General features: G+C 36.1%; 1 protein-coding gene across 2 annotated transcripts in view; it reads right to left on the reverse strand.

Moving 5' to 3' along the window:
* The window catches only part of LOC133618477 (noelin-3-like), an 18,988-nt gene extending 2,661 nt beyond the window's left edge, over positions 1-16,327 (reverse strand). Inside the window, exons 1-6 of one of the 2 annotated variants that reach the window (XM_061978864.2) lie at positions 16,030-16,327; positions 10,520-10,663; positions 6,522-6,677; positions 6,225-6,444; positions 1,583-1,689; positions 835-1,516 (exon numbers count right to left, since the gene is read on the reverse strand). In XM_061978864.2, coding sequence (XP_061834848.1) covers positions 839-1,516; positions 1,583-1,689; positions 6,225-6,444; positions 6,522-6,677; positions 10,520-10,663; positions 16,030-16,098 — 1,374 coding nt within the window. In that variant the 5' untranslated portion in view covers positions 16,099-16,327 and the 3' untranslated portion in view covers positions 835-838. Of the gene's footprint in view, positions 1-834; positions 1,523-1,582; positions 1,690-6,224; positions 6,445-6,521; positions 6,678-10,519; positions 10,664-16,029 lie in introns of both variants that reach the window. The other variant, XM_061978863.2, reaches the window with a different exon arrangement.
* Positions 16,328-21,790: the final 5,463 nt, after the last annotated feature.

Below are 21,790 nucleotides of genomic sequence, written 5' to 3' on the forward strand. Positions count from 1 at the left end.
GGGTTGGGGAGTAGATCTTGCCTCAAGTGGAGGAGTTCAAGTACTTCGAAGTCTTGTTCACGAGTGAGGGAAGAGTGGATCGTGAGATCGACAGGCGGATCGGTGCGGCGTCTTCAGTAATGCGGACGCTGTATCGATCCGTTGTGGTGAAGAAGGAGCTGAGCCGGAAGGCAAAGCTCTCAATTTACCGGTCGATCTACGTTCCCATCCTCACTTATGGTCATGAGCTTTGGGTTATGACCGAAAGGACAAGATCACGGGGACAAGCGGCCGAAATGAGTTTCCTCCGCCGGGTGGCGGGGCTCTCCCTTAGAGATAGGGTGAGAAGCTCTGTCATCCGGGAGGAGCTCAAAGTAAAGCCGCTGCTCCTCCACATCGAGAGGAGCCAGATGAGGTGGTTCGGGCATCTGGTCAGGATGCCACCCGAACGCCTCCCTAGGGAGGTGTTTAGGGCACGTCCGACCGGTAGGAGGCCGCGGGGAAGACCCAGGACACGTTGGGAAGACTATGTCTCCCGGCTGGCCTGGGAACGCCTTGGGGTCCCACAGGAAGAGCTGGACGAAGTGGCTGGGGAGAGGGAAGTCTGGGCTTCCCTGCTTAGGCTCCTGCCCCTGCGACCCGACCTCGGATAAGCGGAAGAAGATGGATGGATGGATGGATAGTATGTATGTATGTATGTATGTAAGTATGTATCCGTCCATTCATTTTTAGCCGTTTGTCCCTTTCCAGGTTGCGGCGGGGGGGCTGAAGCCTATCCCAGCTGTTAATGAAAGGAAACTAACTGCTAGCTGAATGTCAGCAAAGTAGAAAGGAAATAAATGGATCAAAACCTACGCTCTCAGGCGTCATCTTCTGTCTTGATGACGTGAAAGAGCGTCACATTGAAGAGGACCTGGTGTCCGTTGTTCCACCCATAGAGCGCTCGTTCCCTGGCGTTGTAGTCCAGCATGGACATGTGGAAGTACTGATTGTGAAAGGGAATGTCGGTGTACTCGTAGCTGGACGTCTTGGTGGAGTACGCGTAGTACACCTTAGCGCCCGTCAGGTGGGAGTTGGTGATGTAGAGCGTCCCGCAGATCATGAAGGCCTCGCCGGCGTTGCGCTTGGAGTACTCCGTGTTCCACGTGCTGAGCACCTGCAACGTGTCCGGGTTGAGCCGGCTCACCACAATGTTGCCGGCGTTCTGGTTGGTGGCGTACACCGCCCAGAGGCCCAGCTCGTCCGCCATGAGGTCGATGTCGGAGAAGCCGCCCCACGTGTACGGGTACACGTTGTGGAAGCCGGCCGACTCCAGCGCCCGCTGCGTGACCACGCGGCCCGTCTCCAAGCTGTAGCGCACCATGATGTTGCTTTGCATCTTGTTGTAGTACAGAGAGCCGTTGTAGACCACGTGGTTGGTCCCGGCCCATTTGAAAGGCAAGGTGTAGGTCCTGGGCTCCGCCCCCGAGATGAAGTCTGCCATGGATTTGTACTCTTTGACGATCTTGTTGTTGGTGTAGCCGTCCATGTACCACACCTGTCGCTGAAGCGGGTGGAAGTCAGACTTTCTTAGAGGGCAGCGAACGCCTCGCTCGTGACTTACCTCGCGGTCTTTGAAAGACGCCTGCGGGTCGGTCATCCATGCTCCGAACCTGGTCCCAGATGTCTTCACCGTGAGCGGGCCGGTGATCTTCATTAGCTTGCCACACGCTACAAAACACACAACGCGTTAATAATAGTATATATTTCTTATTTAAACGGGGATAGCAGGTCCATTCTATGTGTCATACTTGATCATTTCGCGATATTGCCATATTTTTGCTGAAAGGATTTAGTAGAGAACATCGACGATAAAGTTTGCAAATTTCGGTCGCTGATAAAAAAGCCTTGCCTGTACCGGAAGTAGCAGACGAGTAGCGTGACGTCACAGGTTGTGGAGCTCCTCACATCTGCACATTGTTTACAATCATGGCCACCAGCAGCGAGAGCGATTCGGACCGAGAAAGTGACGATTTCCCCATTAATTTGAGCGAGAATGAAAGATTTGTGGATGAGGAAAGTGAGAGTCAACGACTAGAGGGCAGTGGGAGCGATTCAGATAGGGAAGATGCTGTGAGAGGCGGGTGGGACCTGATATTCAGCTGGGAATGACTAAAACAGTAAATAAACACAAGACATATATATACTCTATTAGCCACAACACAACCAGGCTTATATTTAATATGCCACAAATTAATCCCGCATAACAAACACCTCCCCCCTCCCGTCCATACAACCCACCAATACAACTCAAACACCTGCACAACACACTCAATCCCACAGCCCAAAGTACCGTTCACCTCCCCAAAGTTCATACAGCACATATATTTCCCCAAAGTCCCCAAAGTTACGTACGTGACATGCACATAGCGGCACGCACGTACAGGCAAGCGATCAAATGTTTGGAAGCGTACTCATGGTACCGTGTCTGCGTATCCACCTCAAAGTCCTCCTGGTAAGAGTCTCTGTTGTCCCAGTTCTCCACAGGCCAATGGTAAAGCTTGACTGTCATCTTCCGGGAATGTAAACAATGAAACAACGGCTGTGTTTGTGTTGCTGCAGCCGCCCGCAATACACCGCTTCCCACCTACAGCTTTCTTCTTTGCTGTCTCCATTGTTCATTGAACAAATTGCAAAAGATTCACCGACACAGATGTTCAGAATACTGTGGAATTTTGCGATGAAAACAGACGACTTAATAGCTGGCCAAATGTCCTCCACAATCCGTGATGTCACGCGCTGACGTCATCATACCGAGACGTTTTCAGCAGGATATTTCGCGCGAAATTTAAAATTGCACTTTAGTAAGCTAACCCGGCCGTATTGGCATGTGTTGCAATGTTAAGATTTCATCATTGATATATAAACTATCAGACTGCGTGGTCGGTAGTAGTGGGTTTTAGTAGGCCTTTAAGCCCATCCACAAAGAGACGATTAGTCATAACGTGGACTGTGAGGGTTTTGTTTTCCCGAGATGCAAGTAAAGTTGGACTGGACATGGCGTGAAGGTACAAACATGATTTATTTTTAACTCTAAACGACAAAAAAAAGGTGCAAACAAAAAGGCGCGGAGAACAAACTTGACTAATGAAACAAAAACTAGCACTTGGGCAATAAACTATGAACAATAAACAAAAACTTACTTGGAACGCAGGGAACGATGGCATAGATTTCAAAGGTAGTATGGCATGAAGTGAGCAGAGGTAGTAAGGATAATGTCACCAGGACGATCAACAGAAAATGACAGGCTTAAATAACAGTGACATGATCAGTGACAGGTGCGCGAGTGCAAAACGTGAGACAGGTGCGTGACATGAGGACAGGTGAAAACTAATGGGTTGTCAGGAAAACAAAAACAAACAAGAGTGCACAAAGGGTCCAAAAACCAAACCGAACATAACCAAAACAAAACATGATCACACAGACATGACACGATTGAGGCAATAATCAAAATGATGCACACTGCAAAAAGTCAGTGTTCAATAACAAAAAAAAAAATACAAAAATGAGGGGTATTTAACCTGAACTAAGGAAAATTATCTGCCAATAGAACAAGAAAATTTGGCTTGTCAAGACTTTCCAAAACAAGTAAAATGAGCTAACCTCAATGAACCCAAAAATACCTTAAAATAAGTTTATTCTCACTAATAACAAGTGCACTTTTCTTGGTAGAAAAGAAAAATATGGGCAAATCATATTGTCTAAAAATGCATTTTTCCATGGATAACATGACATCATCGCGCCAAGTGCATGCTCTTTCAGTCAATTAGTGCGTGAGAAATATATATATATTTTAATTTTGAATGTGCATGAACTATTTCTGTTCAAAATTGTTAGAAATGTGAAATGTTTAAATATTAACTGTCAGTTTACTGTACTGTGCCAACTGTACTACTATATGAGTACGTATTTTCTATTGTTTCATTGAAAATAAAACAGCAAAGTCCATTTGACTGTCATCTGTTTTAATTATGAGACACAATTGTGTCAAAGTCATGATTTTTTATTTCATGCTTGAAATAAGAAATGATTACTTTAAAAAAGTAGTTTTATACTTGTGAGTGTTGATGACACAGCTTTGCAACAGTTGATATTCTAGTTTCAAGCATGTTTTACTCAATATAGGTCATCAAATCTCAGCAACAAGCTGTAATATCTTACTGAGATCATTTAAGACCAAAACCCTTAAAACAAGTAAAACACTCTAACATAAAATCTGCTTAGTGAGAAGAATTATCTTATCAGACAGAAAATAAGCAAATATCACCCTTATTTGAGATATTTACTCCTACTTAGATTTCAGTTTTTGCAGTGCACAAGTAGAGATGTCCTAATCCCAGTCTTGGGATCGGATCGGGGGGGCCGATATTTGCCTTTTTTTTTTTTTTTACCTGTTTGGCGATTGGCTGATGAGCTAACGAGCCCAGCCTATATTTACCAAAGCTGTGTCTCGGTGTTTACATGCTACCATACTTGCCAACCTTGAGACCTCCGATTTCGGGAGGTGGGGGCGTGGTCGGGGGTGGGGCGGGGGGCGTGTTTGGGGGCGTGGTTAAGATATATATATATATATAAGAAATACTTGACTTTCAGTGAATTCTAGCTATATATATATATATATATATATATATATATATATATATATATATATATAAAGAAAATAAATTCTTGAATTTCAGTGTTCATTTATTTACACATATACACACGCATAACACTCATCTACTCATTGTTGAGTTAAGGGTTGAATTGTCCATCCTTGTTCTATTTTCTGTCACTATTTCAGAACACACACATTATACAAATACACATTATAAAATCAATAAGAAAACGGGAGCTCTAATTTGGGAGTCTGAATTAGGATCAGAAGTTCCTATATAAACATTGCGCACTCACGTCGCCATTTTGTATTGATTACTGCAGCTGTGCACTGGATTCATTCACAAATACAAACTACAACTCACAAACACTTTAGAGTTAGGCTCCACCATCAGAATGTGTACTAAACTTATAAAGATCACATGGATATTATTCAGTGAGTGGATTCACCAAAACTAACCTGTTATACAGGAGGAAAAAGCACACAGGACGTTTCAATTGTTCACAGACTGGTCGTGCTCATCAGAATGACAAGACACTTCCGGTCTGCAGGTGATAGCATTCAATTGGGAAGAAACGCCCTACTGCCCCCTACTGACCAATGTGAATACTGATAAATGTGTAATGATAGCTCCAAAAATTAATTCAAACCACAAAATAAAATAAATAAATCAACACAAAAATGTGACACATTATGGGTGGGTCACATATGCATGTACAGTAGATGGCAGTATTGTCCTGTTTAAAAGTGTCACAACATTGCTGTTTACGGCAGACGAACTGCTTTACGGTAGACGCTGTTGTTGTGTGTTGTCAACACGTCACTCGGGTCCGCATGGAGCTGGAGGGGGCGTGGCCTCCAGCTCCGCCTGAATTTCGGGAGTTTTTCGGGAGGAAATTTGTCCCCGGAGGTTTTCGGGAGAGGCGCTGAATTTCGGGAGTCTCCCGGAAAATCCGGGAGGGTTGGCAAGTATGCATGCTACAGATTCCTTCAAAATGGATGCACGCTCAGTGAAGTTACACTACTGCCATCATTAAGAATGCTCAGCCCTAGACTAACACCCTCCCCCCTCCACATCCCGCCTCCCCGGATTGTAAATAATCTAATGTAAATAATCAAATGTATATACTTCTTCTTTTGCTTTCTGAGCTCACTATGTTCTCTGCTCGCTGTACATATCCTACCAAGTCAGACCTACACTGTTTCAATGTCCATTTCTCAGATCATGAAGTTGTTGATGACTGAAGTGCTGATATCAACCAAACCTGTGGTATTTGTAGATTCTGGGTATTTGTTCTGTTGTGTTTATGTTGTGTTACGGTGCGGATGTTCTCCCGAAATGTGTTTGTCATCCTTGTTTGGTGTGGGTTCACAGTGTGGCGCATATTTGTAACAGTGTTAAAGTTGTTTATTCGGCCTCTCCCTCAGTGTGACCTGTATGGCTGTTGACCAAGTATGCGGGCATTCACTTGTGTGTGTGAAAAGTCGTAGATATTATGTGACTGGACCTTTAAGGTTTATTGGCGCTCTGTACTTCTCCCTACGTCCGTGTACACAGTGGCGTTTTAAAAAGTCATACATTTTGTATTTGTATTTAACGCCGACTCACTGAGTTTACTCATACAGTTCCGCAGACGAGTCTCCAAGCTGAGGACCTTCTGGTGCAGCTCCTCGTAGTCGTACGTTCCCATCTCCTCCTGGACCACCAGCAACACGCCGGACAGATTCCGGATCTCGTCTTTGAACTGGGAGATGAGCCTGGCGTCCGTCTTGTACTGCTCCAACACGGGGATCAGCGGCTGGAGGGAGTCCATCTTGTCCTTCAGCTCCTGAAATGTACACCCGATGAAGTATTCCGGAATGTTCCACTGATACTAGCACAGGAAAGGTAAGGCGTTTTTTTGACCTGGAAGTTTTTGTTTGCCAGCGTCTTGCGATCAGAGTCTATTTGTCTGAACTTGGAGCGCAGACCTTTGATCTGACTCTCCAGCCTCATGATGTACTGGAAGTCTCTCTGAGTGCGCAGGTTCAAGACCTGGATGGATTGCGACATGTTCTGGACCTTTGTGGGAACAACAAGCCGGTGTGAAGATTAGAATTCATCACAACTTGTCCAGGAACAAGTCAACATGTTGACCTCCAACTTGGTTATTTTTGGAATGATCATCGGATAAGAAAAATCACCCACTTTGGTGTCTAGAAGTGTTGTCCTGATACCAAAATTATTTCGATACTTGTCGGTACTTTTCTAAATAAAAAGGAACCGCAAAAAATGCCATTATTGGCTTTATTTTAGGTTTTGAGCTACAGTTAGGTTCCAGGGTTTCTCAATATTGTTTCAGCATACTTGCCAAGCTTGAGACCATATATATAAGAAATACTTGACTTTCAGTGAATTCTAGCTATATATATATATATATATATATATACATATATATACATATATATATATATATATATACATATATATATATATATATATATATATATATATATATATATATATATATATATATATATATATTTTATTATATATATATATATATATATATATATATATATATATATATATATATTTATTTTATTTTATCACATATATATATATATATATATATATATATATATATATAATAAAATAAAATAAATATATATATATATATATATATATATATATATAATAAAATAAATTTTGTATATATATATATATATATACACACACTTGCCAACCTTGAGACCTCCAATTTCGGGAGGTTGGGGGTTCGGGGGGGGGCGTGGTTAAGAGGGGAGGAGTATATTTACAGCTAGAATTCACCAAGTATATATAAGAAATACTTGACTTTCAGTGAATTATATATATATATATATATATATATATATATATATATATATATATATATATATTTATTTATTTATTTTATTGTACATTTATATATATATATTTATTTTATTGTACATATATATATATATATTTATTTTATTTTATTATATATATATATATATATATTTATTTTATTATATATATATATAATATAATAAAATAAATAAATATATATATATATATATATATATATAATAATAAAAAAAAAAAAAAAAAATATATGTACAATAAAATAAATATATATATATATATATATGTACAATAAAATATATATATATATATATATATATATATATATATATATATATATAATATAATAAAATAAATATATATATATATATATATATATATATATATATATATATATATATATATATATATATATATAATAAAATAAAATAAATATTTTATTATATATATATATATAATAAAACAAATATATATATATATATATATATATATATATATATATACATATACATATAGAAGATAAATACTTGAATTTCAGTGTTCATTTATTTACACATATACACACACATAACACTCATCTCCTCATTGTTGAGTTAAGGGCTGAATTGTCCATCCTTGTTCTATTCTCTGTCACTATTTTTCTAACCATGCTGAACACCCTCTCTGATGATGCAATCTGCTTCGTCTCCTTGTTGTGTGCGCAGTTGTGCACTGCGCTCTCTAAAAGTCGTAGATGTTATTGTCACATATGCATGTACAGTAGGTGGCTGTTTACGGCAGACGAACTGCTTTACGGTAGACGAAAACGTGACTGCTGCTGTTGTGTGTTGTTGCCGCGCTGGGAGGACGTTAATGAAACTGCCTAACAATAAACCCACATAAGAAACCAAGAACTCGCCCTCGATCATTCTACAGTTATAACGTGATTGGGCAGGCACGCTGTTTATATTGTGGGAAAGCGGACGTGAAAACAGGCTGTCGACACGTCACTCAGGTCCGCATGGAGCTGGAGGGGGCGTGGCCTCGAGCTCCGCCTGAATTTCGGGAGATTTTCGGGAGAAAATTTGTCTCGGGAGAGGCGCTGAATTTCGGGAGTCTCCCGGAAAATGATGTACAGTTAGGGTTAGTCTTTGCCATTAGTGTTCCAATGTAAATTTAGGGTTTCCTATTAGGGTTTATAATGTACAGGAGGGGTTTTGAACAATTTTTGTTCAGAATTCAGCATTTGGATTAATTGTGAATATTCACAGGTTTTTACTCATTTTTGAAACGATATAAAAACAACCAATAAACCTACCTAAAATTTCAATTTCAACCTTAACCCACTGAACTATCCAGCCTCTAAATTGTGGGCTCCAGTTACACTGCAAAAACTGAAATCTAAGTAAGATGAAATATCTCAAATAAGGGTGATATTTGCTTATTTTCAATCTGATAAGATAATTCTTCTCACTAAGCAGATTTTATTGTTTTAAGTGTTTTGGTCCTAAATGATCTCAGTAAGATATTACAGCTTGTTGCTGAGATTTGATGACCTATATTGAGTAAAACATGCTTGAAACTAGAATATCAACTGTTGCAAAGCTGTGTCATCAACACTCACAAGTATAAAACTACTTTTTTAAAGTAATCATTTCTTATTTCAAGCATGAAAAAAAAATCATGATGCCGAGCGCATATCATTATGTCAAGATAATGGCACTAGCATTTACTTCATTTAAGAATATTTTTCAACATATTGAGCAAAAAGGTCTCTTTTTCTTTTTCTACCAAGAAAAGTGCACTTGTTATTGGTGAGAATATACTTATTTTAAAAGGTATTTTTGGGTTCATTGAAGTTAGCTCATTTTACTTGTTTTGGAAAGTCTTGACAAGCCGAATTGTCTTGTTTATTGGCAGATAATTTTGCTTAGTTCAAATAAAATACCCCTTAATTTTGTATTTTTTTTCCTTGTTTTTGAACACTGACTTTTTGCAGTGCATTTGTTATCCTGGCATTAATAGTACTGTGATTCTGTACGGTATCTATCTATATATTTTTTTCCAAAAACAAAATCTGGTTTAGTGTTCCTTAGGAGGACATTTTCATACAGCATGATTATACAACATGATTACCTTAAAGTGTGATTCACAATCAGAATCTTCCATCCTTCTATATATGGTAGTTGGAGTTGCAGACAACTTCATTACTGCTAAATGGCAGTGCTCAGTAATGTCACAGAAGAATTAGGATTTGCTTTAACATTGAAGTGGTGAAACTTCCTTTAAGAGGACAGCTGTAGTGTTGTATTCTGACCATCATGTCATATTTAATTTGAACTTTTTTTTTTTTTTTTTTTTTTTTTTTAATGGTCCTCAGTAGTCATGTACAAATTTGTGTGAATTATGCAAAACTATTTAAATTTGGTCCCCCATGAACCATATTAACTCTTTTAAGAATAATCAGCACTTTACTTCATCAATCTGGAGATTGTTGCGTTTTGGACCAGTTGTTCCTCCCAGGGAATTCAAGTCACAAGTCGCTCCCAAGCTCTTTACGACACTTAAAGCTGAGTAGAAAAACCACCAGAGACAGAATAGGTATTTTGTAATATATTTGCAAAGCTTTGCATATATACATTGAGACCAGTCCAGCATAGAACATTCAATCGCGCCGCTAAGATGGTCTGCCCTCCCGACAAAACCCTCTCCCCTCTTAAGTCTCTCTAGTCAAAACACATGCCCATTATCTCTCTTTCTACATTCCTCACTCGAGGTTATGCACACAGTTTTGCAGACAACCAAAAGACCACAATTGGAAGAAAAACTCTAGCTGTTTTGTAATATGATTATGAAATGAAAAGAAGTAACACTTAAATTCGGATATATGTAAAATATCTGCCTCCGACAAGATTTAAAGACGTGTATGAGCTAACTGGGCAGTGGACATTTTACACCATTTTTTTTTAATGCCTCCACAACCTGTAGAAAGGGTGGTCCCCACAAGTAATGATCAAAAACTTGGTCCCCATTCCAAATGATAACCAGTGTGTGTGTGTGTGTGAGCGTGCACATGCCTTCTCCAGGAGCTGGCGTAGTTGTCGTCCTTTGGCGTCTCTGGAGCACAGAGTCTGTCCCGGCGCCACCACCGTGCACATGCAGCGGCCGTCTGCATCCTGAGCTGAGCTGTACACCTGCCAACCCTCCTTTGGCCTGATGGTCTGCACACACACACACACACGCACGCACACACACACATTAACAATTACGGTTGTCTACGGTTAGCGTGGGAAGGTAACATTGCAATCTTTGACCTTTTAGCCATGTTGGGATGTTGTTTTTTCTAGATCTCACTGTGACTGCTGCTCATCACTTTAGGCCAGGGGTGCTCACACTTTTTCTGCAGGCGAGCTACTTTTCAATTGATCAAGTCGTGGGGATCTACCTCATTCATATATATAATTTATATTTACTTAATTATGAAATATATGTTTTTGTTAACAAGTTAAAGGTGTTTAAAGATAATGCAAGCATGTTTAACACATATAGTTAATATTGTTAATACATTAAAGGTGTTTAATGATAATACAAGTATGTTTAATACATATAGTTAATATTGTTAACAAGTTAAAGGTGTTTAAAGATAATGCAAGCATGTTTAACACATATAGTTAATATTGTTAACAAGTTAAAGGTGTTTAAAGATAATGCAAGCATGTTTAACACATATAGTTAATATTGTTAACAACTTAAAGGTGGTTAAAGATAAAACAAGCATGTTTAACACATATAGTTAATATTGTTAACAACTTAAAGGTGGTTAAAGATAATACAAGCATGTTTAACACATATAGATTCCTTTCTTTCATGAAGACAAGAATATAAGTTGGTGTATTACCTGATTCTGACGACTTGCATTGATTGGAATCAGACAGTGGTGATGATAGCGTCCGCATTTTCGAATGGAGGAGAAAAAAAAGTCCTCCTTTCTGTCCAATGCCACATGAAAGTGGTTGGTTTTTGGCATCTTATTTGTCCAGCTTCCGTACTCCTTTGTATACACTTTACAAGAAATACATTGTCGGCAAACTCCGTAGCTTGCTAGCTTGTGCACGCCAGCTTTCTGAGACTCTTATTTTGGTAGCGCAGGCAGGATGAAGCAGAGCTTTTGTTGTGCAACTGTGCAGTCGGTCTTTGGAGTTTTGACGACAGGTACGGCGCCAGAGTCTGTTGAAATAAAGTGTTTATCTCGCCTTCCAGTCGGTAATTTTAATGAGCTGGCAGCAGCCAGCGTCATCTCAGAAGACCCTCGGGTGCCGTGAATGTCAATCAAGTGACGAAAGTGACGTCATAGTGAAGATTTATGATCGCTCATTTTTAGGACTATTTTTTTAATGCCTGGCTGGTGATGGACTGACACACCCTCCGAGATCGACCGGTAGATCGCGATCGACGTAATGAGCACCCCTGCTTTAGGCCATTTCCTTCTTCTAATGAGTGACTGTCATAAGCCCCGCCTCCGAGTGGCCCTCGCATGCCCGATGCACACAAAGGCCCACACACACACCTGCCCCTCGTGACCATTAACCCTCCATCAGCTGCTTCCTACCTGTTCTTTGGGCGCATGCTAGAATAATGTTGAGTATTTATAAGTACAATATTGTGTAATTAGTAACATCAAAAAGTTTGGACACGCCTTTATATTTAATAACATGGCAAAGTGTCTCTAAAGTTTGGACTGGCACACAATAAACAAATAGTAATAAACTGGGGTTTATATACCATGCCATACCATACCAACTTTATTTATAAAGCCCTTTTGTCATGTCGGTGTAATCATGTTTTGTTTTAGTCATGTTTTTAGTTATTGGACTCTTTAGTTTCTGGCTTTTCACTCCCTGGTCTTGTTTCCATAGTTACCCATTAGTTTCACCTGTTTCACGTTTGGACTCATTGTGCACTCTTGTTTGTCACCATAGCAACCCATTAGTTTTCACCTGTCACGTCACGCACCTGTTTCACGTTTTGAGTCCCGCACCTGTTTTCGTTAATCATGTCTAAAGTATTTAAGTTCATTGTTTTCAGTTTGTCGTGCTGACGACATACTGTCATGACTTGGTCCTGGGTGTTTGCTTTTCCGGGATGCAACGGAAAGTTGGCTCGGGCGAGACGGGAATGTGAGTACATTTTTATTTAAACTACAAAAAAAAGAAGTAAACAAAAGGCGCGCACAATGGCGGAGAACAAACTATGAAACCAAATACTTGCACAAAGGCAGAAACTATGAACAACAAAAAACACTAACTGTGGCCTAATAAACAAAAACTTACTTGGCATGGAACCGGCATGAAAAAAGAGCAGCAAGGGTCATAAGGGTGTGGAGAGTGTGTAGAAGCATACATGTGGAGATGTCGTCAGAACGACAAACTGAAAACAATGAACTTAAATACTACAGACATGATTAATGAAAACAGGTGCGTGACTCAAAACGTGAAACAGGTGCGTGACGTGACAGGTGAAAACTAATGGGTTGCTATGGTGACAAACAAGAGTGCACAATGAGTCCAAACGTGAAACAGGTGAAACTAATGGGTAACTATGGAAACAAGACCAGGGAGTGAAAAGCCAGAAACTAAAGAGTCCAATAACTAAAAACATGACTAAAACAAAACATGATTACACCGACATGACACCTTTAAAGACAAGCACAGTTGAAAAACAAAGGGCTGTACACCACAAAGAAATGGAGGCAAAGGACAGACTAAAAAATAACATTTAAAACAGAAATAAAAATACACATTTAAAAAGCAAATATAAATTACCCTAAGAACAGTTTGTTAGATAAAAACAGTTTAAAAGTTAAAAACAGTTCAAAAAGTTAAAAGCTAAAAACAGTTCAAAGTCTCATGCTGGGTTAAAAGCCAGTGAATAAAAATGGGTTTTAAGAAGGGTCTTAAAAATAGCCAAAGAAGGGGCCTGTCTCACATGGAGAGGGAGATATATACAGATATATATATATATATATATATATATATATATATATATATATATATATATATATATATATATATATATAAATAATGTAATTAAAAAAATACTTATTGCTTATTTTTGACAGTAACATTATGCTGTATATATGATAACAGATTACATCAATTATAATAATCCATCCATTTTCTACCGCTTGTCCCTTTTTTTATATAGCAGAAAATAGTAATATTGATGTAAAGACATTAATTCAATAATGGAATTCAACACAGTGGACCTAGACATATAAAGTAGATAATATTACTACAAATATAAATTAAACAGAGTGTATGGAATTTACTATAACTTGTCTAATGTTTTTCATGTTTTCATTTCTAGTTTAATTTTCTATTATATATTGTAACTTTCTATTTTTTTTAATTTTTTTTATACTTTTACAGCACTTTGAGATTTTAACAAATGTAAAGTGCGTTACAATAATTTATTATTATTATTAAATGAAAACCATACATTTAAATTGTTGTTGTTTAAATTGTTGTTCTTTTTTAAAATTGTTGTCCTTTTTTTGGGGGGCGGTATAGCTCGGTTGGTAGAGTGGCCGTGCCAAGCAACTTGAGGGTTCCAGGTTCGATCCCTGCTTCCGCCATCCGAGTCAGGGGCGCCGCTAGGGATTTTGGGCCCCATGAAAAGAATCTTTACAGGGCCATTATTTTTTCTGTATAATAATTTCATCATCATTAGGGGCCCATTAGGGGCCTCTCTGGGCCCCCCTCCATCATGGGCCCCTAGAATCCGTCTCCTTTACCCCCCCCCTTTTCGGCGCCCCTGATCCGAGTCACTGCCGTTGTACCCTTGGGCAAGACACTTTACCCACCTGCTCCAAGTGCCACCCACACTGGTTTAAATGTAACTTAGATATTGGGTTTCACTATGTAAAAGCGCTATATAAATATGATTCACTTCACTTCTTATTTTTAAAAGAAAACAGTGACTTTTATGATTTCTGAATTATATATTTTTTTTAATGGATCAATCATTCCCATTGGACTGCAATGTCATAAACTGTATGAAATGTTATGAGACAACAAACAGCATGCGAGAGACGAGACTTTAAACATGCATATAATGTAATGATAATATACATAATGTTAAATAAATGTCTAAAAAAAAAGAGCAAAATGTCCTGCAATAATATGATGTTAATATTACAAAATAAAATAATAATTTAGTGGATATTTTTTAGCCTTGTCAGACGTAGACAGAAAGAAGAAATACATTGATATACATTTAATGGATAATATTTGTATACACTTATTATCATAAGTGTATAAAGTCAAGTTAAAATCCATATATAGTGATGATATTACATGATTAAACACGTATAAATGTAAGAAATCACAACTTTGAAGCAATGGATGGAAATCACAATGGACATACATAAAATGGAGAAGAGAACTGACTTTATTAATTATAAATTGAAGAAATCTCCTTCATACTGGGAAAACTGGGTCGATTATGTCACGCCCCATAAGCTCGACTTTAATTTTTCGAATTAGTCATTGTACTGCTTAAAAAAAAATTACTCCCTATTAGGGATGTCCAATAATGACTTTTTGCCGATATCCAATATTCCGATATTGTCCAACTCTTTAATTACCGATACCGATATCAACCGATATGTACAGTCGTGGAATTAACACATTATTATGCCTAATTTGGACAACCAGGTATGGTGAAGATAATGTACTTTTTTTTTTTTAAATTAATAAAATAAAATAAGATAAATAAATTAAAAACATTTTCTTGAATAAAAAAGAAAGTAAAACAATATAAGAACAGTTACATCGAAACTAGTAATTAACGAAAATGAGTAAAATTAAGTGTTAAAGGTTAGTACTATTAGTGGACCAGCAGCACGCACAATCATGTGTGCTTACGGTCTGTATCCCTTGCAGACTGTATTGATATACATTGATATATAATGTAGGAACCACAATATTAATAACAGAAAGAAACAACCCTTTTGTGTGAATGAGTGTAAATGGGGGAGGGAGGTTTTTTGGGTTGGTGCACTAATTGTAAGTGTATCTTGTGTTTTTTATGTTGATTTAATAAAAAAAACAAAAAAACAAAAAACAAAAACGATATCGATAATAAAAAAAATAATATTATCGGACATCTCTACTCCCTATATATATATATATATATATATATATATATATATATATATATATATATATATATATATATATATATATATATATATATAATCTGTTTATATTATTTAATTTTATTTCTGATTATTATTATTAATAATGCATTATTTGTTTATTTAATTGATGTATTTGCAAATACTACTTAGTTTTTTTCTGGGGGGGGGTGGTATGGTTGGGATATAAACAAAAAAATATTTTGACATTTAGGGCAGACAACAGATATATGATGTATGTGAATATGATGTAATGGATAGGAATGTCTGATGCTGGATGTCAATAGAAATAAAAAAATAAATAAAAAAACGACTAATAATTAACTCATACATTTTAAAAACAATCCATCCATCCAGTAGCTGTGATGTCTGAGTGGTCCGTGAACTCACCACAGACGGCCAGCACCCAAACAGCAGCAGAACCAGAAGAGGCTTCAGGACCACGGACAGCGTCCACATCCCGATTGGAACTTCAAATAAAACTACAAGTCAAACTAAAATAAAAAAAATAAAAAATAAAAATAAATATGAAATATTACTTTCTATTCGTTCGTCTCCTCGTGCCGCGTGAATCCTGCAGGGGGCGTGGTCGAACGACGATAAAACATAAACAAATTCATCTTGAAAAAAACATCATGTCCTTCTGACACCGCCTTATTATCTACATCAAGAGTCCTGCTGGTTTCGGTTCCGGTTCCGTCCCGGTTCTGCGTGTCACGGAGGAGTCAAAAGAGGCAGCTGCTCCTGTTGACGCCGACACATGCGCGTGCACCACGTCGACAGACTTTTACGTGCGTGCCAGTCAGCCAGCCAGCGTGAACGCGCATTGCCGGTGCACAATATTCCTTCGGAAGGCAACAATAGTTCAATGTTCCACCTGTAATCATCTTTTTAACCATTCATTGTTGGGATGAATGAAGACAGCAACATCCTCAATATTACATTTGGTACATTTTTAATGCTCACAGCAACCATATCCTCTTCACGCAGGAAAGAGAAGCGGAAGATCAACTGTTCTAAAAATTGGTCTATTTAAAGCCAGATGAGTTTTAAGATGGGACTTAAATGCGTCCACAAAAAACAATATTTGATTTATTTTCTTTCGTTTTAATTAAACAATGAACAGCAATATGATTCAATTAAAGATATGTTTAAGGTTGACACATAGTGATTGTGGACAAAAGTAGGTACACCTGCAAAACTATTAAAATATATAGTATATATTATTTATATATATTTTTCTATAAAACAATGATACAGATTTTTTTTTTTCGTTTTAATTAAAGAATGAACAGCAATATAATTCAATTAAAGATATTTTTAAGGTTGACACATAGTGGTTGTGGACAAAAGTAGGTACACCTGCAAAACTATTAAAATATATAATATATATTATTTATATATATTTTATATAAAACAATGATACAGATTTTTTTTTTTTCGTTTTAATTAAAGAATGAACAGCAATGTAATTCAATTAAAGATATGTTTAAGGTTGACACATAGTGATTGTGGACAAAAGTAAGTACACCTGCAAAACTATTAAAATGTATAATATATATTATTTATATATATTTTTATATAAAACAATGATACAGATTTTTTTTTCCGTTTTAATTAAAGAATAATTCAATTAAAGATATTTTTAAGGTTGACACATAGTGGTTGTGGACAAAAGTAAGTACACCTGCAAAACTATTAAAATATATAATATATATTATTTATATATATTTTATATAAAACAATGATACAGATTTTTTTTCTCGTTTTAATTAAAGAATGAACAGCAATGTAATTCAATTAAAGATATTTTAAGGTTGACACGTAGTGGTTGTGGACAAAAGTAAGTACACCTGCAAAACTATTAAAATGTATAATATATATTATTTATATATATTTTTTATATAAAACAATCATACATTTTTTTTTTTTTTCGTTTTAATTAAAGAATGAACAGCAATATAATTCAATTAAAGATATTTTTAAGGTTGACACATAGTGGTTGTGGACAAAAGTAGGTACACCTTTAAAACTATTAAAATATATAATATATATTATTTATATATATTTTTATATAAAACAATGATACAGATTTTTTTTTCCGTTTTAATTAAAAAATGAACAGCAATATAATTCAATTAAAGATATTTTTAAGGTTGACACATAGTGGTTGTGGACAAAAGTAAGTACACCTGCAAAACTATTAAAATGTATAATATATATTAATTATATATATTTTTATATAAAACAATCATACAGATTTTTTTTTTCTCGTTTTAATTAAAGAATGAACAGCAATATAATTCAATTAAAGATATTTTTAAGGTTGACACATAGTGGTTGTGGACAAAAGTAAGTACACCTGCAAAACTATTAAAATATATAATATATATTATTTATACATATTTTTATATAAAACAATGATACAGATTTTTTTTTCCCGTTTTAAATAAAGAATAATTCAATTAAAGATATTTTTAAGGTTGACACATAGTGGTTGTGGACAAAAGTAAGTACACCTGCAAAACTATTAAAATATATAATATATATTATTTATATATATTTTATATAAAACAATGATACAGATTTTTTTTTTTCATTTTAATTAAAGAATGAACAGCAATATAATTCAATTAAAGATATGTTTAAGGTTGACACATAGTGGTTGTGGACAAAAGTAGGTACACCTGCAAAACTATTAAAATATATAATATATATTATTTATACATATTTTTATATAAAACAATGATACAGATTTTTTTTTTTCGTTTTAATTAAACAATGAACAGCAATATAATTAAATTAAAGATATGTTTAAGGTTGACACATAGTGGTTGTGGACAAAAGTAGGTACACCTGCAAAACTATTAAAATATATAATATACATTATTTATATATATTTTTATATACAACAATGATACATATATTTTTTTCTCGTTTTAATTAAAGAATGAACAGCAATATAATTCAATTAAAGATATGTTTAAGGTTGACACATAGTGGTTGTGGACAAAAGTAAGTACACCTGCAAAACTATTAAGATGTATAATATATATTATTTATATATATTTTTATATAAAATGATACAGATTTTTTTTTCTTCGTTTTAATTAAAGAATGAACAGCAATATAATTCAATTAAAGATATGTTTAAGGTTGACAATAAGTGATTGTGGACAAAAGTAAGTACACCTGCAAAACTGTTAAAATGTATAATATATATTATTTATATATATTTTTATATAAAACAATGATACAGATTTTTTTTCTTTTTCGTTTTAATTAAAGAATGAACAGCAATATAATTCAATTAAAGATATTTTTAAGGTTGACACATAGTGGTTGTGGACAAAAGTAAGTACACCTGCAAAACTATTAAAATGTATAATATATATTATTTATATATATTTTTTATATAAAACAATGATACAGATTTTTTTTTCCCCGTTTTAATTAAAGAATGAACAGCAATATAATTCAATTAAAGATATGTTTAAGGTTGACACATAGTGGTTGTGGACAAAAGTAAGTACACCTGCAAAACTATTAAAATATATAATATATATTATTTATATATATTTTTATATAAAACAATGATACAGATTTTCCCCCCCCCGTTTTAATTAAAGAATGAACAGCAATATAATTCAATTAAAGATATTTTTAAGATTGACACATAGTGATTGTGGACAAAAGTAGGTACACCTGCAAAACTATTAATATATATATATATAAATATATATATATATATATATATATATATATATATATATATATATATATATATATATATATATATATATATATATATATATATATATATAAATAAGAGAAATACTTGAATTTCAGTTTTCATTTATTTACACATATACACACACATAACACTCATCTACTCATTGTTGAGTTAAGGGTTGAATTGTCCATCCTTGTTCTATTCTCTGTCACTACTTTTCTAACCATGCTGAACACCCTCTCTGATGATGCATTTTTTATTTTATTTTTTATTTTTTATATAAAACCATTTTTTGATTGATTGAGTATATAATTGGTACAAAGGTTAAACTAACACGTGTGCAAGGATATTACACATGCCTTTACTGTGTATATAATTGAACAGTGTTTATGTATGTATTTATAATATGTTGTGCGAAGGAAATTTCATAATTTTTTGCAAGCTCATCTTGTATTGGACATTGTTTATAGGATTAGGCGCAATAAGTGTTCAACGTCAGCCCAAACCCTTTTGGTCTGCAACATTTTCAATTTATGAATGCACAACTGTTTGTTTATGTAAAACTGTTCTGTTTATTTCGTCGACCACTGACCGAAGAAATAATAAACTAAACTAAATAAACTAAACTAATTATGGAATAACTGTGCAAGGTCTGGATAGTTGCTGCTAAAACTGTTAGGACCGGGTCGCATGGTGATGCAGGGTTTGTTTTGTTCTCCCAGGATGCAAACGGGACGACTCCGGACAGGACTTGCAGGTAGGAACATGATTTCATAGTAAAATAACACTCAAAGAGGTAGAAAAACAGAAAATAAACTGACGGAACAAGGTGCCGATCGCACCTGTGTCATGATCTGTGGTCTGGATCATGTTCTTTGTTATTTTCTGTTAGTTTAAGACTCCATAGTTCTTGTTTTTGTGCATCCTTGTTTGTTTTAGTTTCCACGACAACTGATTAGTTTCACCTGCCTCTTGCGTTCGGGTCACACCTGTCGCTAATCATGAGATTGTTATTTAAACCGGTCTTTGCCAGTTAGTTGTCCTGGCGACAGTGCTCTGTACAGTGATTGTTTCATGCTTTGTTCATACTGCTCGTTCCATGCCTTGCCAAGTAAGTTTTTGCTTATTCATGCCACAGTTAGCAAGTTTTTGTTTCATGTCCATAGTTTATGCTAAGTCTTAGCTTTTGTTTCCAGCGTTAAGTTGTGCCTTCGCCTTGAGCGCTTTTTGTTTGTACCTCTTTGAGAGTCACAATAAAAAATGTTCCTACCTTCAAGCCGGTATAGTCCAAATCTCGCAGTAAGCTGCGAAAACCCCCCCCCCCGTCATGACAACCTGAAGCTAAGGCTACTACTTAGCACAGACTAGAGATCACTAGCAGGGGGCTAGGAGACAAGCAAAACTAACGTAACAGTAGCGTGACGCAAACAAAGAAGCCTGACCGACTGACTGGCAAAGGCAGGCTTAAATAATGTCTCTGATTACAAACAGGTGCGCGTCCCGAACACAAGAGGCAGGTGAAACTACAAACCCCGTTTCCATATGAGTTGGGAAATTGTGTTAGATGTAAATATAAACGGAATACAATGATTTGCAAATCCTTTGCAACCCATATTCAATTGAATGCACTACAAAGACAACATATTTGATGTTCAAACTCATAAACTTTATTTTTTTTTTGCAAATAATAATTAACTTAGAATTTCATGGCTGCAACACGTGCCAAAGTAGTTGGGAAAGGGCATGTTCACCACTGTGTTACATGGCTTTTCCTTTTAACAACACTCAGTAAACGTTTGGGAACTGAGGAGACACATTTTTTAAGCTTCTCAGGTGGAATTCTTTCCCATTCTTGCTTGATGTACAGCTTAAGTTGTTCAACAGTCCGGGGGTCTCCGTTGTGGTATTTTAGGCTTCATAATGCACCACACATTTTCAATGGGAGACAGGTCTGGACTACAGGCAGGCCAGTCTAGTACCCGCACTCTTTTACTATGAAGCCACGTTGATGTAACACGTGGCTTGTCATTTTCTTGCTGAAATAAGCAGGGGCGGCCATGGTAACGTTGCTTGGATGGCAACATATGTTGCTCCAAAACCTGTATGTACCTTTCAGCATTAATGGCGCCTTCACAGATGTGTAAGTTACCCATGTCTTGGGCACTAATACACCCCCATACCATCACAGATGCTGGCTTTTCAACTTTGCGCCTATAACAATCCAGATGATTATTTTCCTCTTTGGTCCGTAGGACACGACGTCCACAGTTTCCAAAAACAATTTGAAATGTGGACTCGTCAGACCACAGAACACTTTTCCACTTTGTATCAGTCCATCTTAGATGAGCTCAGGCCCAGCGAAGCCGACGGCGTTTCTGGGTATTATTGATAAACGGTTTTCGCCTTGCATAGGAGAGT

This window comes from Nerophis lumbriciformis, linkage group LG19, assembly GCF_033978685.3.
Source record: "Nerophis lumbriciformis linkage group LG19, RoL_Nlum_v2.1, whole genome shotgun sequence".
In the NCBI taxonomy this organism is placed as follows: domain Eukaryota; kingdom Metazoa; phylum Chordata; class Actinopteri; order Syngnathiformes; family Syngnathidae; genus Nerophis; species Nerophis lumbriciformis.